Source organism: Sciurus carolinensis, chromosome 2 (assembly GCF_902686445.1).
Source record: "Sciurus carolinensis chromosome 2, mSciCar1.2, whole genome shotgun sequence".
Lineage (NCBI taxonomy): Eukaryota > Metazoa > Chordata > Mammalia > Rodentia > Sciuridae > Sciurus > Sciurus carolinensis.
Genome location: NC_062214.1, coordinates 67287741 through 67307996, shown reverse-complemented (window position 1 = coordinate 67307996; position 20256 = coordinate 67287741). Strand labels below are relative to the sequence as shown.

Genomic DNA, 20256 nt, shown 5'->3' with positions numbered 1-20256 from the left:
TCTGTGGAGACAAATAAATTAGACTCCTATACAACAAAATATTTAAGTACTTTTCTCTAGCTTAATTTCAATTATTAAATATAAAATCTAGATTCAGTTTCCATCTGTTCTCTTAGTTCTGAATCATCACATGGCTTCACTACTCTAAGAAAATGCCTAATTTAAAGAATTCTAATACTACAAAACTAAGCCAAAGGTGTTTTATTTGTTTGTTTGTTTGTTTTTGGCAGAACTGGGGATTGAACCCAGGACCTTGTGCATGCTAGGCAAGTGCTCTACCACTGAGTTCCATCCCAAGCCCCAACGCATCTCTCAAGTAATGAAAAAGCCCTTTTTGAAAAAATAAAAATGAAACACTCTTCTACACACAAGCAAAAAGACAAAAGTAATCAAGAAGCTAAGTTAAAATGTTATTAGAAATACAGTACATGGGAAAGTTATCTTTCATAAGATTTGAAGCAGAAAAGAATTAAAGGGGAAAGTATACTGGTTCTCCTTTTTGAAGGTTGTATTTTAAAATACAATCACTGAGTAGATGAAAATTCATCCTAAAAAGAATTCCTTTTCTTTTTCACTTAATTAGGTTGGTAGAACCATAAGAAACACTAAAAAGGGCAATGGATAAACAAAAAAGGACAGGATTTTCCCTCCCTCCCAACAAAGGTACTATTAATGAAATAAACATTGCTCACATAATTTTCTTTTTTTTAATTAGTAAAGTTGTAAGTTACCATGACATAATGAAATGACTAAGATAAGTTAAGATTGTAACTTCATCCTGTCCAAGAATAAGTTTCTTATAATGGTAATTTAAAAACTCCTATGAAGTATGTAATCATAGTTGAAATGTTACATTATACTAGTTAAATGTAAGATTTACCAGGTAAAACAGCCTAGCTTATTTTGCTTGAATGAACAGGCTATGTATATAGCACAACTGAGTGTTCATATATCCATTTTCAATCCTTCTAAGAAATAATTAAGAGAAAGGATACCTCTACCTGATTTATAATTTGTACGTACAAAGCAATCTGACAGTTAATGTCTTTAAATGGATGGTTCAATAATAATTTGCAACTCACACATTACTAAATATATGTGTTACCTCAACAATATCCGAGTTGGTTCTGCTTTCATGAGGCTCGTTATATTCTGTATACTTGAGAAGAACTTTGTCCATATCAGTGCTGGCATACTGAAACAGTTTGTTAGAGCTGTTGAAAATGATGAGTGCTATTTCACAGTCACAGAGCACACTAAGTTCATAGGCTTTCTTCATCAACCCAAACTTTCTCTTTGTAAAAGTGACCTAGACAATTAAAGAAAAAAAGTATATTTTATTAAAATATTAGTACTACTGGAAATATAGACTATTTGAAAATGAGTTTTCTTATAATACTGAGCCAGACTTCAAAGATGGAAAAGATTCCTACTTTCACACTCCACACGGGCATTCTCCTTCCCCATTCTGCCATAAAAACTAGTCTTACATATTTATCTTACATGTACAAGAACTTGGAAAAGGAAATCTCCTCTCATTCTAGATGATATTCCCTTATGTTTAATTATGATTACACCACAGAAGGCAAAGAAACTGAGAAGGAAACAGCTGGTCAGTGGTCCCTTATTACTCATCTTAAAATTATTACCACTAAAAACCCTAATCCCTCCATCCAGGTATACCAGCATCATCTAGACTTTAATGCCTAAACAAGTAAGTATACAGACACTAATCTAACTCATGCTTTCTACAGTACCTACTGAAATTCAGTCTAGGATCAGCAAGTTCTCTGATGTTCTCAAATTCTTCTTTTACTATTTATTACTGTAACTGAAATCTGCTGCCTGAAGACTCTCAAAACACATACCCCAAATTTTTTCAGTTTGTTTCAAAATATTACTTCCCTTATATTCAAGGTCCCTAGGAGGTAAGTCCTTTTACCTCCCTATTCTTTCTTCCAAATTATTTGTCCTTCTTTCCCCTTCAAAAACCTCAGGTATTTTTCAGCTTATGCCATGAAATTATAATACCCTGTGGTGAGCACAAAACAATACCCACCACCACCAAATTTACATTACTCTTTATGCAGTATCATCTGATTACTTCCCCTCCTCTCACTTTTCTTTCCAGCTCTGCTCTGCTTCTGTCCCTGGTGACTTTAGCATCTACATAAAAAAATCCACACAAATATCTTGGGTTCTAAAGATACCTTTACTTACCAATCTCCAATGATTTTTACCTCTAATACATGTTCATCATCCATTCACCTTGTCACACCATCACCAATAATCCACATTACTTCCCAAATCCCAAATTCATGAAATCTACTTCACCTATACTCCTGCTCTATTTTCTGTTACTTTTCCAGAATTTTTTTTCACCTCATCAAGTCCTCTAATTACCTTACCACTTTGCTACTACAGATTGAACAGCCCTTATCCAAAATGGCTTGGGACCAAAGTGCTCTGAATTTGGGCTTTTTGTAGATTTTGGAACTTTTGTACACACACAATGAGATTCTATCTGGGAGATGGGATCTCAGTCTAGACATATAATTCATTTGTTTCTTATACTCACAGTGTGAAGGTTAATTTTTACAATACTTTCAGCGGACCTTTGTTTTCACTGTGACTTATCTTAAATAGCCAGGTGAGGAATTTTCCACTGTGGTATCATGTCAGTGCTAAAAAAGTTTCAAATTTGGGACTTCTGATTTTCAGATAAGGAATGCTCAATCTGTATTTATTCTCCTGTATTTTCTTCTCTTTCTAGATTTTCTTCTCTTTCACTTCCTTCCAAACACCTAATTTCTTATACTTCTCTCATTAACAAACTTTTCTGACACAATCACCAAGCAGAGACTGACTTCCTAAAAATACACCAAATTATCCCTGTATCTTTAAGCAAGTAGCTGACAATTCCTGGGAACATGCCACACTTACACACATCTGGTGTGTCTGAACTGATGATCATTAAATCTCAACTAACACTCAATGTTGTCTGACATTCCTAACATTACTTGTTTCGTGAACCCATTCTCCAAGTCAACTATGCACCACCTTCTCCCACTTCACTCTCCTCTCGTGATCTTTCCTGAAATCATTAGAAAAAAAAGAACCACCTCATCTTTTCATCACTAATCTATCAGTTTAACTATCTCATCTGTACTCTTCCTCACTCCCTTCTCTGCAGTTACTGACATGTCTGTGCATTACCATCCCCATCATGATTTTTTTTTGCACTCTACTAGATCAAATACCATAAGTACATAAACATGCTCCAGCATCTCCTTCCACTCTACATTGCTTCTGCAGTTATCAATCTTTTTATTCTCTACCTCAGAGTAAAAATGTTTAAATGTTTTAACATTTGTTTTAGTTGTCTGTGATTTCTTACCACTTATTCTCAACTTTTGTTATAATCAGACTTCCATGCCCCATATCCACCAAGACTGCTCTTGTTAATACCATCTTCAGTGACCTGTAATTTATGTGATCAAAGTGAACAGTCACATTGGTTCTTATCTGACTTTACACCTCAGCAGAATTTAACAGAGTTAAGCATATTCTCACTCTTCACTTCCTTTCCAGATGTTCATGATGCAACATTCTCCTACTTCAATGGATGCCTCTTCTCAGCCTTTATTGCTACCTCCTCCTCTTCTGTTCAACCATCATATATTTAAATGCCTGCACATTTTCAACTCGGGCTCCCTTCTCCTTTTATCCTCCCAGTTTTTGCCTGGTGATTATATCCAGCTTCATGGTTTAAAAAGCAACAAATAAGTGTTTTCCAACTTTCTACATTTCAGCAAGGAACCACCATCCATTTAAAGAACAAAAACAAGAATTTAAGAATTAACCTTAGATCCTCTTAATTATCTACCCTATCCAATCTATTAACAAATTCTGTCAACTTTACATCTAAAATATATCTCCAATCTATTTGCTTCTATCTACCTCTACCACTACTAACCAAGATAGATTGCATCATTTCTCATTACCTAGCTTACATAATGATCTTATTGGATTTCCTGGGGTACCTATAACATCCTACATTTGCCAAGTAACTGACAAAGTGATATTCTGAAATAAAGACCAAATTGTGTAAGTATAAGATTAGGGTTTTTCATTGCACTGAAAGTAACATCCAAACTCACTGAGTATACAAAAGAAATTATCCTCCATTTCCATATCTGGACTTTTCCCCACCAATCTCCCATATACCAATTAATCCACACTGACATGAGTATGTGCATATATATGTAGATGTATGTGTGCTGTGTGTGTGTTCCTTAAGACACCAGCTATTTTCTGTATTCCCTCTATGTGGAATGCCAGCAAATCAAATCTCTTTAATGGTTCCTTTCTTCATCTTGTAAAAATAAATCTCTTATAATTTTTTTTTAAATCCTTACTATATAAATACACAAATATATGATTTTTTATAAATGCAAACATGGAATATATTAACATCTTTTGCTTGTATCCCTACTTTCCCTTGCAGCTACACAAACCCCTTAACCCATATTTTCAGCACGGAATTTTTTTATATATTATCATATAATCATAAACATATATTTGTATATACATTCAAGGGATTTTTGTCAGTGTTTTTGCAAAAATGGGAAGTTATCAGCGTTCCTTTGTTTTAATCATTTAACCATACTTCATGGATAAGTCTCCAAGTCAAATGCTCTCTCAGTTTTGTAATATTTTCATATAAGTGTTATTACTCTTTTTAATCTTTGCTAATATATGGTGTAAAATTAAAATCTAATTTAATATCCATTTTCCTAATTTCTACTGATTTGATGATTTTTTTATTATTATCTGTTATCATTTGGAATCTGCTTTCCCTAAATGGTTTATCTTTTGATTGTTTTCCTATTATGTAATTTGTCTTTTACTTCTCTGAGTAAGAGATTCTTATACAGATATATTTTATGTTTTAAAATACATACATGTGTATGTGTTTCACAAATACCTTTTGAAATTTCCTATTTATTAACTTATGTATCATTTGTCATTACAAAATTTTTAATTTTTATTCTAGATTGGTTTTCAGAATGTGGAATTACACGCTATCAAAATATATTACCTTCAAACAGTGCAATCAGGGCAATCTGAATCATTTATGACTTGAGATGTACCTACATGTACTTGCTACATGAAAATTTTAAATCTAGCAAAGATATAGTAATTTAGAAAGTTTATTCATTCTTTTAATACTGCAGAAGAAAATGACAATCAACTATGTAATGTACTGCAGGAACAATTCTTACTTTCAAAATGAGTGAGATATTAACAAGAGTTAAAATTAAGACTAAAAAGGGCTCTTTAGAATATGCATTAAGCATGATTAAAGAAAATTCTTAAAAGTAATAGCTCCCTATCAGTAAAAAGAAACAGTCCCTGTTATCCTTTCCATATTCAAAAACATGTCTAAAATTATCAATCAGAAGGTGAAGGTTGATTATCAATCAGAATTTGAAGGGGTTAGTAGAGGAAGAAAAAATAAAACAATCTCCTCCCCATTCCTCTAAGTTACTCCAACTAGAGTAAAGTCAGAAAACGCTTCTTCAGCAACCAATTTGCACAAAAATACACACATGCTTCAATCATGGCACCAAAAATCTATAAATTGAAAACTGTAAACTTAAAATATAGCACTTCCAAGCTTCCTAAATGAAAGCTTCATTTTTATCTTCAGCACTTAGCCTATTTTTAAAGGCATTTTTATTTTTTAGATTAGTTTTACACTTACCAATAAAATAAAGGGAAAGCTAAAGAAATTTCCTATAAATCCCATCCCTAAACAGGCATTGTCTCCCCCCCCCCATTATCTCTCAGCAGAGTAGAACATTTATTAAAACTAATGAATCTATATTGATACAACATCATCAAGCAAAGCCCATGGTTTATGTCAGGGTTTACTTGCTGCTGTGTATTCTCCAAGTCTGGACAAACGTATGACATGTATGATACAATTACAGTATCACACAGAACATTTTCATTGCCCTAAAACTCCTGAATAATTCCACTGTCTGTATGTACCACAGTGTATTTATCCACTCACATGCTGTAGGACACCTTGGTGATTTCCAACTCTTAAGAATTACAAATAAGGTTGATATAAACATCTATGTGCAGGTTTTGAGTGGACATAAGTTTTCAACTCTTTTGGTTAAATACCAAGGAATACACTTGCTGGATTACATGTTAAGAGTAGGTTTAGCGGGGCTGGGGTTGTAGCTCAATGGTAGAGCACTTGTCTAGTACATGAGGCGCTGGTTTGATCCTGAGCACCATATAAAAAATAAACAAAAATAAAAGTACTGTGTTTATCTACATCTAAAAAATATATATATATTTAGAAAAAGAGTAGGTTTGGTGTTATAAGAAAGTCCCAAAGGCACTAAGAACTGTGACTGATGAATTGCTGGAGGCTCAGTGCAGATATGTCTGAAAGTTATAAACTCCAAAACAGAACACAGAAGGAAAAGAGCAAAATGGGAGGACTGCAAAGCTTACTTTTTATAAAGCTACAGTAGTCAAGGAAGTGTAATATTGGAAGAACATGAAGATACATGGAAAAGAAAAGAGAGCCCAGTAGTGGAAGAGGAACAGAGAGAGGGAGGAAGGAAAAAAGAGGGGCACTAGGGAGTGAAATGGAGTAAATTAAACTCCATGCATGCATGATTATGTCTAAATGAAGCCAACTATTACATATAACTATAATGTACCAATAAGATAAAAGACATGTTTTCCACAACATATGTCCTTAGAGAATTGTAAACTAAAACAACACTGAGATAGCACTACATACTTATTAGAATGGTAGAAACCTAAAACACTGACGACAAATGCTCCTGAGGCTATGGGAAAGAGGAACTCTCATTCACTGCTGGTGGAAATGCAAAATGTTAGTCACTTTGAAAGAAGTTCAGCATTTCCTTACAAAAACAAAAGTAAGTCTACTCTTACCATATCATCCAATGATTGTAGTACTTGCTATTTACCCAAAGGAGATGAAAACTTAGGTTCACTCAAACATGCACATGCATGCTTATTATCAACTTTATTCACAACTGCCTGAAGTTGGAAGTAAACAAGATGCCCTGAGTAGGTGAGTAGATAAACTGGTCCATTTAAACAATGGAATATTATTCAGTGCTTAAAAAGAAATGAAGCCTCAAACCATGAAATCATGTAGAAACTTTCAGATTACTAAGTGAAAGACGACAATCTGAAAAGAATGTACTATATGATTCCAATCGCATGGCATTCTGGAAAACTATGGAGACAGAAAGAATAGGAGTTGGGGGAATGAAAGAGGGATGAACAGACAGAGAACACAGGATTTTCAGAGCAGTAAAACTATTCTGCATGACACTACCATATTATATTCTTCAAAACCCACAGATTCATTATACAACACCAAAAGTGAATCCTATGGACTTTGAATGCTGATGATGTGTCAATGCAGGTTCCTTCATTTTAACAACAGCACCTTTCTGATGCAGGATGTAGGCAGTGGGGGAGACTGGATGGGAAGGAAAAAGTATATTGTACTCTGTATTTTCTGCTTAATTTTGCTGTGACCCTACAACTGTTCTAAAAATATTTTAAAATAATTTTTTTAAAGTCCTTAAGAATAAATTTTTGAATAATCTTTAAATTGTAGAACAAAGTTCAGCAATGTCTTTCTCCATCAAAATCTACCATATGCTTTTCTTCCTATGATCATTGTCTCAGTGTTGGTCTAGAGTTAAAATCAATCATTACAAAAGCTATAATCATTGCAAATCCTCTACAAGAAGGAGAGGATTTCTAGTACAGAGGGTAATTATTTCCACTACAATTGCTTTTCAAAGGCAGAAAATTAATGCATATACCCTCTTACAGATGTACTATGTGCACACAAAAGACAAGCAACAAAGAAAATGCACTTCACATGTACAATTTTAAGATGTTTCTGTTTCTTCAATCTGTTTCTTATGTAGCATGACAAAGATCAAACAGGTAGTATTAGCAGATTAATCATTTTCACTTAATTGTGGCAGCATGTCTGTTTTCTTCCTTTTGTTAGCACTAAATGCATTTAATATCTATACATCTTAGCATTTAATCATTTTATTTTCTTTATTTCGCAAAAATCTTGATATTCCCAACCTTGTTTTTGTCTCAAGTACATGAAGCACAATACTCCATACATGACCAAATATACAGTTTGTTAAGATTTAAGTAAAGCCTAAGAAAAGTTTTTATTTAAACTTCAATGAGAAAATTGGCGGAGGTAATGAACACTGTTTATGGAATATATTTATACAGAAATTGTGTCACACACTCAAATCACCTTTAAAGAAGTATCTTTGAATTATTGGCTTATACCTGATACTTTAATTTGGGGGGGGGGCTTTTTTTTTTTTTTTTAATTGTTGCAGTTGTTGTTTTGCTTTTGTTTTGTGGTTCTGGGATGGAACTCATAACCTCACACATGTTCATGGGAAATGTTCTACTACTGAGTTATATATCCAACCCCTAATATTTTAAATATAGAACACAAGTAAAAATTCCAATATCTGTTGAAGTACTTGTTTTTACAAACACGTTTGGAACGATCAAAAAGAAAACGGAATACAATGAGGCAAGCCACAAAAGGAATCAAAGGATTCTGACCATAGCTCAAGAGTATTCTTCTAGGAAAAAGTCAAAATTCCAAACCATGAATTTTCATATGCCATATTTGATGAAATTTACATGCAAATGAAGGTAGATTCAGAGAATTTGCATGGAATTCTTCACAAAAATGGGGATTTAATAGTTCTAGGAAGGATGAGAGAAGTAGGAGGCAGAAGAAACGAAGGTAGGAAGAATGGTGAGGAAGAGAATTTTATAGAAAAGTTATTTTTGTTAGTTTACACCTAATATCATTGTCAAAGATATGAAATAACAGGAAGAATTAAAACATGAGCTGGTATAGCTCTGGAAACAATCACAAAAGAAAAAAAGAAATCACGTTGTAACAGAGATTACAGCCACAATAACAAAATTGAAAACAGAAAATAAGCTAAAATGAATAGTTTTTGGGTATAGTTGGCAAATAATGAAGATACTAAAAGAGTACTTGGAAAACAATTGTTAGAAAGTGATTACTGAAAGATCATACCCTTCTCTTGAAAAAAACGATAAATAATAATCAAATTCGTGATAAATTGTGGCTATGATACAGAATGTCAAGGTTAAAGAAATAATACTATGGACACCCAAGCAAGTAAAGTAACTCTGTTTTAGAAATGGGGGGAAAAAAATTTCAGTCTGGTGCTAGAATTCTGACAACTTTCAAAGCCAGAAGACAAATCTGTAACATGTTCTGGGAAAAAGAAATGAAGTTCTAGAGTGTTAGAATTATTGAGATTATGATTCAATTATAAAGGTAATAAACATTTTCAAACATAAGACTCAGAAGGAATACAGCACCTACCACCCATTCCTAGGGGGGAGCATGCCACAACAAACACTTGCTAAACAAATTCAGACATCTAAATATATAAAGTGAAGAAGGCTGGGAGTTTTTTCTATGTTGTTCCATGCTGCATCCTCAGCAACTAAAACACTGCATGACACTCAGTAGACGTGAAAAAGTTTGCTGAATTCATAAGCCAGGAAAAGAATTAAAACAACAACAAAACAAACAAAAAAAAACACAAACCAAAGTGAAGGACTGGTAATGAAGAATCCTTTAAATTTAGAATTGCAATTATGTAAGTGGAAATTATGATCATAAAACAGAAGGGACTCATTTCAACAATATTAAAACATTAGCACATTTGGGTTCCTGACAAAATGCTAAATTGACACAGAATGTAGATCTACTTACCCCAGAATTAATCTATGGGGAACTACAGGTATTATGAATCCTAAGGACTACGGTAAAATGGTGTGACAAACCTCAGATCTTATGCTTGCATATGTATGAGAGTAAGGGAGGCAGGTGGAGGCTGATAGCCTGGAAAAGTAAACAGCCAGTGGAGCTACTAGAAGATATATTTTTGAAACAGCAGTTGGGGTTCAACTCACATTTCTTACCTCCACTTCCTGGGACACTCAATATCTGCCACCTCACAAAAGGGGCTGGCAGCAGTGCTAATGCAGAAGTCCTCCAGAACAAAACCAACTAGCTCAGCACAGAAGTGGGCATGTGGCGGAATAAAAAAAAATGGCAATTTCCTAACCACTCAGTGTGCAGCTACAATACAAGTTCTTTGAGGATATGAGGAATGATATGATTAACTTATTTTTGTTTTTTACACTTGGACCTTGTAAAAAATTGAGAAGATCAACTGGGATGTATATAAAATACATATAAAATATATAAAAGATCACAAAGAAGAAAAATCAACTAAACTGGCAAGTTAAGACATATTACAAGACTGAAATAACAACAACAAATGCTGCCAGATGCTATTTATAAAAGATATTCCTAAAACATAAGGATACAGTATACTTGAAAGATACATGTAGAGAACTAAACCTCTCAAAAAACTAACCAGAAGAAAGGTGTAGCTAAAAGTGGGCAGAGTAGGTTTAAGACAAACATGCCTGAGGACAGAGGAACAATGTGTATTGCAAAATTCCTCAAGAAAATCCAAAACCAGACACATCAAGCAAAGAAGACTTCAGATCAATATCTCTGGTGAATATAGATGCAAAAATTCTCAATAAAACTTTAGCAAACTGCATACAAAAACATATTAAAAACAGAGTGCACCATGATCAAGTGGGTTCTTCCCAGGGACATAAGGTAGGTTCAATGTATGGAAACCAATAAATGTAATTCATCACATCAATAGACTTAAAAACAAGAATCATATGATCATCTCAATAGATGCAGAAAAAGTATTTGACAAACTACAGCACCTCTTCATGTTCAAAACACTAGAAAAACTAGGGATGGTAGGAACATACCTCAACATTGTAAAAATTATCTATGCTAAGTCGAAGGCCAACATCATTCTAAATGGAGAAAAATTGAAAACATTCCCTTTAAAAACTGGAACAAGACAGAGATGCCCGCTTTAACCACTTCTATTCAACATCATCCTTGAAACTCTAGCCAGACCAATCAGACAGGCGAAAGAAATTAAAGGGATACAAATAGGAAAAGAAGAACTCAAACTATCACTATTTGCTGATGAAATGATTCTATATTTAGAAGATCCAAAAAATTCCCACCAGAAAACTTCTAGAACTCAAATAAATTCTAGAACTCATAATACCAGTATATAAAAACAATATCCATAAATCAAACATGTTCTTATATATCAGTGATGAATTGGAAAACTACCCCATTCACAACAGTCTCAAAAGAATAAAATACTTGGGAATCAATCTAACAAAAGAGGTAAAAGACCTCTACAATGAAAACTATAGAATGCTAAAACAGGTGGAAGACATCTACAATGAAAACTACAGAATGCTAAAGAAAGAAATTGAAGAAGGTTTTAGAAGACGGAAAGATCTCCTATGCTCATGGCTAGGCAGAATTAATATAGTCAAAATGGCCACACTACCAAAAGTGTTAAACAGATTTAATGCAACTCCTATTTAAATCCCAATGACATTCTTCATAGAACTAGAAAAAGCAATCATGAAATTCATCTGGCAAAATAAGAGACCCAGAATAGCCAAAGCAATCCTTAGCAAGAAAAGTGAAGCAGGAGGCATCACAACTCCAAACTTTAAACTACACTACAAAGCAATAGTAACAAAAGCAGTATGGTATTGGTACCAAAACAGACACAAAGCCTAAAAGTACAGAATAGAAGACACAGAGAAAATCCACATAAATACAGTTATCTCATACTAGACAAAGGTACCAAAAACATTCACTGGAGAAAAAGATGGCCACTTGGGCAAATGTTGCTGAGAAAACTGAAAATCCACATGTAACAAAATGAAATTAAACCTCTATCTCTCACCCTGCATGAAATTCAACTCAAAGTGTATCAAAGACTTAGGCATTAGAACAGAGGCCCTGTGCCTATTAGAAGAAAAAGTGGGCCCAAATCTTTACCCTGTCAGCTAGATCTGACTTCCTTAACAAGACTCCTAAAAAGCAAGAAGTAAAATCAAGAATCAATAAATGGGATAGATTCAAACTAAAAAGCTTATTCTCAGTAAAGGAACAATAACATAAAGAGAAGTTCTACAGAATGGGAGAAAATCTTTATCACATACACTTCAAATAGAGCATTAATCTCCAGTATCTATAAACTCAAAAAATTCACCAAAAATATATATATAACCTAATCTATAAATGGGCTAAGGAACTAAATAGACACTCCACAGAAGAAATACATCTGACACACAAACCCAAGATATATCAAAAGACAAAACCATGTAATCAAAAGCAAAGAGAAATGGGAACCATATATAGACCCACAAATCTACCAAAGACTTGAAAACATCTATGGTTAATATTTTCTAAAAAAGTAGTGGAATACATGAAGAAAATATGTGAAAAGGTGGAACATTTCACCAAAGAACTAAAATCTACAAAGAAAGAAAATCTAAAGTGGGCAAATAGCTCATCCTGTAGAGTGCTTGCCCAGCATGTGCGTGAACCCGGGTTCAAATCCCCGGTGCCTGGGAGAGGAGTCAATAAGTCGAAAGAAAAGTCTAGATTTTGCCTGCCTCTTGCCTGTCCATCACCTGCCTTTCACCTATCTATCACACACCGCCTGAGGTTCCCCTCCCAATCATCTGACAGCAATCAGCAAACTGACCACAGACAGCTAGTGGAATGTCAGCTGCCTGCTGTTACCTGGAAGTTCACTGTCACAATACCTGCAGGTTTGGTTACACATAGCTGACACCATTTTGAGACAACAGCCAGGCCCCATAGGACCTCTGGCCGGACTGACTGAGCCCCATCTCCAGGATCCCTGAGCCCGACCAATCACTCCCTGCCTCTGAGGCCCTCACACAGACTGACTGCTCCCCGCCACCAGGAACCCCAGAGAGACTGACTGTGTGTGCCCTATCACCAGGATCTCCAGACCCACTGACTGCACCCCACCTCAAGGATCCCACAACCAGACCAAACAAACCCCACCTCCAGGACCCCTGCCTGACCAACCACACTCCGCCTCCAAGACCTCCAGCCTACCTGGCCCACACCCCGAACTGCAGCTCCCCATTTGCCAACACATTTGGAAGCCAGAGCGGCCATCTTGGATAATCCTGGAAGCCGCAGCTCTGATCTTTAGGTAAGGCAAATCCCATCCTGAAACTCCTGCTGGAGACTTGAAGCTCACTGTCAGGTACCTCTCATACATCAGGCTACAGAAGACTGGTAGGTTTAAATACTATATGACTGTTATAGTATAGATTTTCTTTTTTCTCCTTCTTGAAAAATTTTAAGTTTTTACTTCTTTACTTTTCTTGCTCTGTTTTCCTCTTGTTTACCTGTTCCCTCAGAGTCTCTTTCTCCCTTTTCACATACTAACAACCAACTTCTTTTGATTCCACTCTCACTCTTTCTATTATCTAGAACTTCTATATATTCTTTTCTTATCCCATTAACAGCTACAGCCTACACCACTCTGCATCCTCTTTGTCCTCCATTAGAAACTACAGACCTTATTGCAAATCTGTTATACTGAAGATAATAATTGAACTCATTCTGTTTATTATGACAATATTGTTAATGTCCTCATACGGGCTATTTGGTCTAGGGCTGCATACTGTCTGAACTGGGCACTGCTAATATTGATCTCCCCTTTAAAGCAAAGGTTTTGGAAACCTACAGCATCACTGTAATCCTATGGGGAGAAACTGCAATACCCCAGATCTGTACTGCTAGAGGGGAACATACATGAACAATATGAAAAAACAAGGGAAGAAAATGATCCAAACAAATCTAGATTCTATATTAATAGAATCCATTGACAGTATGGTAGAAGAAATGTCAGAAAAGAACTTCAGATTATACATGATTAAGAAGATTGATGAAGCAAAGGATGAGATAAGAAAGCAAATGCAGGCAATGAATGATCATATAAATAAGCAATTGAAAGAGCAACTGCAGGAAGCAAAAGATCATATCAACAAAGTGATAAGAGATTCTCAAAAAATAAACAAAAAAAAAGAAAAAACAAATGGAAATCCTTGAAATGAAAGAAATAATAAACCAAATAAAAAAATCAATGGAGGCGATCCAAGATGGCGGACTAGAGGGTGACTGCATCTCCAGTCGCTCCAGAACCCAGGATTCAAGAAGGGGAGGCATTGAGAGACTCGGACTAAAATAAAACCATGGGGTGAGTCTCCCCCACCGGGTGAAGCTCGGCGCGAGCGGCAGGCCCGGATAGGGGTGGCTTCTCGGAGCAGGGCAGGGCAGCTAGTCTCCCCCAGGTAGCCCTGCTCTTTCCGGTGGCAGGTGCCTTTCACGGCCAGCTTCTTGGAGCAGACCGCCAGTGAGAGCCTCTCCGCACAGAGCCAGCTCCAAGCCCTGGAACCAGTAGCGGGCTAGAAGCAGCTTTCTTCAGAAGCACTGCATTATCAAGTTCCTCCAAGATTTCAGGCTACTGAAGGTGGGGAGGTGATATACTGGAAATCTAGAGGGACACTGTAAGTCAATAGAGGAAATCTGCAATATCTCAGAGTCCCACTGGCATCTGACCAATATGAGAAAACAAGGGAAGAAAATGTCCCAAACAAACCTAGGTACTACATCAATAAAACCCAATGACAGCACAGCAGAAGAAATGTCAGAAAGGGAGTTCAGAATGTACATAATTAAAACAATCAGGGAAGCAAACGAGGAGATGAAAGAGCAAATGCAGGCATTGAAGGAGGAGATGAAAGAGCAAATGCAGGCATTAAATGATCGCACGAATCAACAGTTAAAAGAGCAAATATGGGAAGCAAGAGATCATTTCAATAAAGTGTTAGAGATACTGAAAAAAAACAAACAAACAGAAATCCTTGAAATGAAGGAAACAATAAACCAAGTTAAAAACTCCATAGAAAGCATAACCAATAGGAGAGAACACCTGGAAGACAGAACCTCAGACACTGAAGAAAAAATATTTAATCTTGAAAACAAAGTTGACCAAACAGAGAAGATGGTAAGAAATCATGAACAGAATCTACAAGAATTATGGGATATCATGAAAAGGCCAAATTTAAGAATTATTGGGACTAAGGAAGGCTTAGAGAAACAAACCAAAGGAATGAACAATCTATTCAATGAAATAATATCAGAAAATTTCCCAAATCTGAAGAATGAAATGGAAAACCAAGTACAAGAGGTTTATAGGACTCCAAATACACAAAATTACAACAGACCCACACCAAGGCACATTATTATGAAAATACTTAACATACAAAATAAAGGCAGAATTTTAAAGGCCGCAAGAGAAAAGAAATAAATTAAATTCAGGGGGAAACCAATAAGAATATCAGCAGATTTTTCAATCCAGACCCTAAAAGCTGGAAGGGCCTGGAACAACATTTACCAAGCCCTGAAAGAAAACGGATGCCAACCAAGAATCTTACACCCAACAAAACTTACTTTCAGATTTGACAATGAAATAAGATCCTTCCATGATAAACAAAAGCTAAAGGAATTTACAAAAAGAAAGCCAGCATTAGAGAACATTCTCAGCAAAATATTCCCTGAGGAAGAGATGAAAAACAATGATGCAAATCAGCAACGGGAGGAACTAGCCTAAAGGAATAGCCAAATAAAGGAGAAACCAAATCATGTCAAAAGACAAAAATGAGTCAAATGACTGGGAATACAAATCATATCACAATAATATCCCTGAATGTTAATAGCCTGAACTCATCAATCAAAAGACATAGACTGGCAGATTGGATTAAAAAGAAAAAAATCCAACAATATGCTGCCTGTAAGAGACTCATCTCATAGAAAGAGATACCCATAGACTAAAGGTGAAAGGATGGGAAAAAACATACCATGCACATGGACACAGCAAAAAAGCTGGAGTATCCATCCTCATTTCAGATAATGTGGACTTCAAGTCAAAACTAGTCAGAAGGGATAAAGAAGGACATTACATACCGCTTAAGTGAAGCTTAAATCAGCAAGACATAACAATCATAAATATCTATGCCCCGAACATTGGCTCATCCATGTACATCAAACCAATCCTTCTTAATTCCAGAAATCAAATAGACCAAAACACAATAATACTAGGTGATTTTAACACACCTCTCTCACCACTGGATAGATCCTCCAAACAAAAATTGAATAAAGAAACCATAGGTCTCAATAACACAATCAACAATTTAGACTTAACGAACATACATAGAATATACCATCCAACAAAGAACGAATACACTTTCTTCTCAGCAGCACATGGATCCTTCTCTAAAATAGACCATATTTTATGCCACAAAGCTACTGTTAGCAAATACAAGAAGATAGAGATACTACCTTGTATTCTATCAGATCATAATGGATTGAAATTACAAATAAATGACAGAAAAACAGAAACTTCTCCAATACCTGGAGATTAAATAATACGCTATTATATGATGAATGGATAACAGAAGACATCAGGAGGGAAATAAAAAAATTCTTAGAACTAAACGAGAACAAAGACACATCATATCAAAATCTCTGGGACATTATGAAAGCAGTACTTAGAGGAAGATTTATTTCATGGGGCACATTCAACAAAAGAAGTAGAAATCAACAACTAAACGACTTAACACTACAGCTCAAAGCCCTAGAAAAAGAAGAGCAAACCAACACCAAAAGTAGTAGAAGACAGGAAATAGTTAAAGTTAGAGCTGAAATCAACGAAATGGAAACAAAAGAAACAATCAGAAAAATTAACAAAATAAATAGTTGGTTCTTTGAAAAAATAAACAAAATTGATAAACCCTTAGCCACACTAACAAAGAAAAAGAGGGAGAAAACTCAAATTACTAAAATTTGGTGAACAAGGAAATATCACAACAGACACAAGTGAAATACAAAACATAATTAGAAGCTATTTTGAAAATCTATACTCCAACAAAACAGAAAACCTCGAAGACATCAACAAGTTTCTAGAGACATATGAATTACCTAAACTGAACGAGGAGGACATACACAATTTAAATAAATCAATTTCAAGCAATGAAATAGAAGAGGTCATCAAAAGCCTACCAACAAAGAAAAGTCCGGGACCAGATGGGTTCTCAGCCGAGTTCTACAAAACCTTTAAAGAAGAGCTCATTCCAATACTCCTCAAACTATTCCATGAAATAGAAGAGGAGGGAACCCTCCCAAACTCATTCTATGAAGCCAATATCACCCTGATACCTAAACCAGACAGAGACACATCAAGGAAAGAAAATTTCAGACCAATATCCTTAATGAACATCGAAGCAAAAATTCTCAACAAAATTTTAGCAAATCGCATACAAAAATATATTAAAAAGATAGTGCACCACAATCAAGTGGGTTTTATCCCTGGGATGCAAGGTTGGTTCAACATCCAGAAATCAATAAATGTCATTCACCATATCAACAGACTTAAAGTTAAGAATCACCTGATTATTTTGATAGATGCAGAAAAAGCATTCGATAAAATACAGCATCCCTTCATGCTCAAAACACTAGAAAAAATTGGGGTAGTGGGAACATTCCTTAACATTGTAAAGGCCATCTACGCTAAGCCCATGGCCAAAATCATTCTAAATGGTGAAAAACTGAAAGCATTCCCCCTAAAAACTGTAACAAGGCAGGGATGCCCTCTTTCACCACTTCTATTCAACATCATACTTGAAACTCTAGCCAGTGCAATTAGACAAACTAAAGAAATTAAAGGGATACAAATTGGAAAAGAAGAACTCAAAATATTCCTGTTTGCTGATGACATGATTATATATTTAGAGGAACCTGGCAATTCCACCAGAAAACTTTTAGAACTCATAAGTGAATTCAGTAAGGTAGCAGGTTACAAGATCATTGGCTCATGAAGCCAATGCAATTTTATACATAAGTGATGAATCTTCAGAAAGAGAAATTAGGAAAATTACCCCATTCACAATAGCATCGAAAAAAATAAAATACTTGGGAATCAATCTCACAAAAGAGGTGAAAGACCTCTACAATGAGAACTACAGAACACTAAAGAAAGAAATTAAAGAAAACCTTAGAAGATGGAAAGAACTCCCATGTTCTTGAATAGACAGAATTCATATTGTCAAAATGGTCATACTACCAAAAGTACTATACAGATTCAATGCAATTCCAATTAAAATCCCAATGATGTACCTTACAGAAATAGAGCAAGCAATTATGAAATTCATCTGGAAGAATAAGAAACCCAAAATAGCTAAAGCAATCCTCAGTAGGAAGAGCGAAGCAGGGGGTATTGCAATACCAGATCTTCAACTCTATTACAAAGCAATAGTAACAAAAACGGCATGGTATTGGTACCAAAATAGACAAGTAGATCAATGGTACAGAATAGAGGACATGGACACAAACCCAAATAAATACAATTTTCTCATATTAGACAAAGGTGCCAAAAATATGCAATAGAGAAAAGATAGCCTCTTCAACAAATGGTGCTGGGAAAACTGGAAAACCATATGCAATAGAATGAAATTAAACCCCTATCTCTTACCCTGCACAAAACTCAACTCAAAATGGATCAAGGACCTCGGAATCAGACCACAGACCCTGCATCTTATAGAAGAAAAAGTAGGTCCAAATCTTCAACTTGTTGGCTTAGGATCAGACTTCCTTAACAGGACTCCCATAGCACAAGAAATAAAAGCAAGAATCAACAACTGGGATAGATTCAAACTAAAAAGCTTTCTCTCAGCAAAGGAAACTATCAGTAATGTGAAGAGAGAGCCTACAGAGTGGGAGAATATCTTTGCCACTCATACTTCAGATAGAGTGCTAATTTCCAGAATAGATAAAAGAACTCAAAAAACTCTACACCAAAAATACGAATAATCCAATCAACAAATGGGCTAAGGAAATGAACAGACACTTCACAGAAGAAGATGTACAAGCAATCAACAGATATATGAATAAATGTTCAACATCTCTAGTAATAAGAGAAATGCAAATCAAAACTACCCTAAGATTCCATCTCACCCCAATTAGAATGGCGATTATCAAGAACACAAGCAACAATAGTTGTTGGTGAGGATGTGGGGAAAAAGGTACACTCATACATAGCTTGTGGGGTTGCAAATTAGTGCAGCCACTCTGGAAAACAGTATGGAGAGTCCTCAGAAAGCTTGGAATGGAACCACCATTTGACCCAGCTATCCTACTCCTTGGCCTATATACCCAAAGGACTTAAAATCAGCATACTACAGAGATACAGCCACATCAATGTTCACTGCTGCTCAATTCACCATAGCCAGATTGTGGAACCAACGTAGATGTTCTTCAACTGATGAATGGATAAAGAAACTGTGGCATACATATACAATGGAATATTACTCAGCCAAAAAGAAGAATAAAATTATGGCATATGCAGGCAAATGGATGAAATTGGAGAATATCATGCTAAGTGAGATAAGCCAATCTCAAAAAACTAAAGGACAAATGATCTCGCTGATAAGCAGATGAGGACACATAATGGGGGGTGGGAGGGGTTAGCGTTAGGGTTAGGGTTAGGGTTAAGGAGGGTGGTAAGAATGGAGGAAGGAAGAACTGTATAGAGGGAAAAGAGGGGTGGCAGGGGTGGGAGGGGTGGGAGGGGTGGGCGGGAAGGGAAAAAAATAACAATGAATCAAACAACATTACCCTATGTAAATTTATGATTACACAAATGGTATACCTTTACTCCATGTATAAACAGAGAAACAACATGTATCCCATTTTTTTACAATAAAAAAATAGAAAAAAGAAAATAAAAAATAAAAATAAAATAAAAAAACTCAGTGGAAAGCATCACCAACAGATTAGACCACTTGGAAGCCAGAACCTCAGATAATGAAGACAAAATATTTGATATTGAAAACAAAGTTGCCCAAACAGAGAAGATGGTAAGAAATCATGAACAGAATCTCCAAGAACTATGGGACATCATGAAAAGACCAAATTTAAGAATTATCGGGATTGAGGAAGGCACAGAGATACAAACCAAAGGAATGAACAACCTATTCAATAAAATAATATCAGAAAATTTCCCAAACCTGAAGAATGAAATGGAAAAATCAAATACAAGAGGCTTACAGAACACCAAATGCACAAAATCA

The 20256-nt window shown here is 35.4% G+C and overlaps 1 protein-coding gene across 8 annotated transcripts in view; it reads right to left on the bottom strand.

Moving 5' to 3' along the window:
- Mef2a (myocyte enhancer factor 2A) overlaps window positions 1-20256 on the bottom strand; it is a 154167-nt gene that overhangs the window by 64263 nt on the left and 69648 nt on the right. For all 8 annotated transcript variants that reach the window (XM_047542248.1, XM_047542256.1, XM_047542247.1 and 5 more), the window contains one exon: window positions 1106-1309. In XM_047542248.1, coding sequence (XP_047398204.1) covers window positions 1106-1309 — 204 coding nt within the window. The remainder of the gene's footprint in view (window positions 1-1105; window positions 1310-20256) is intronic.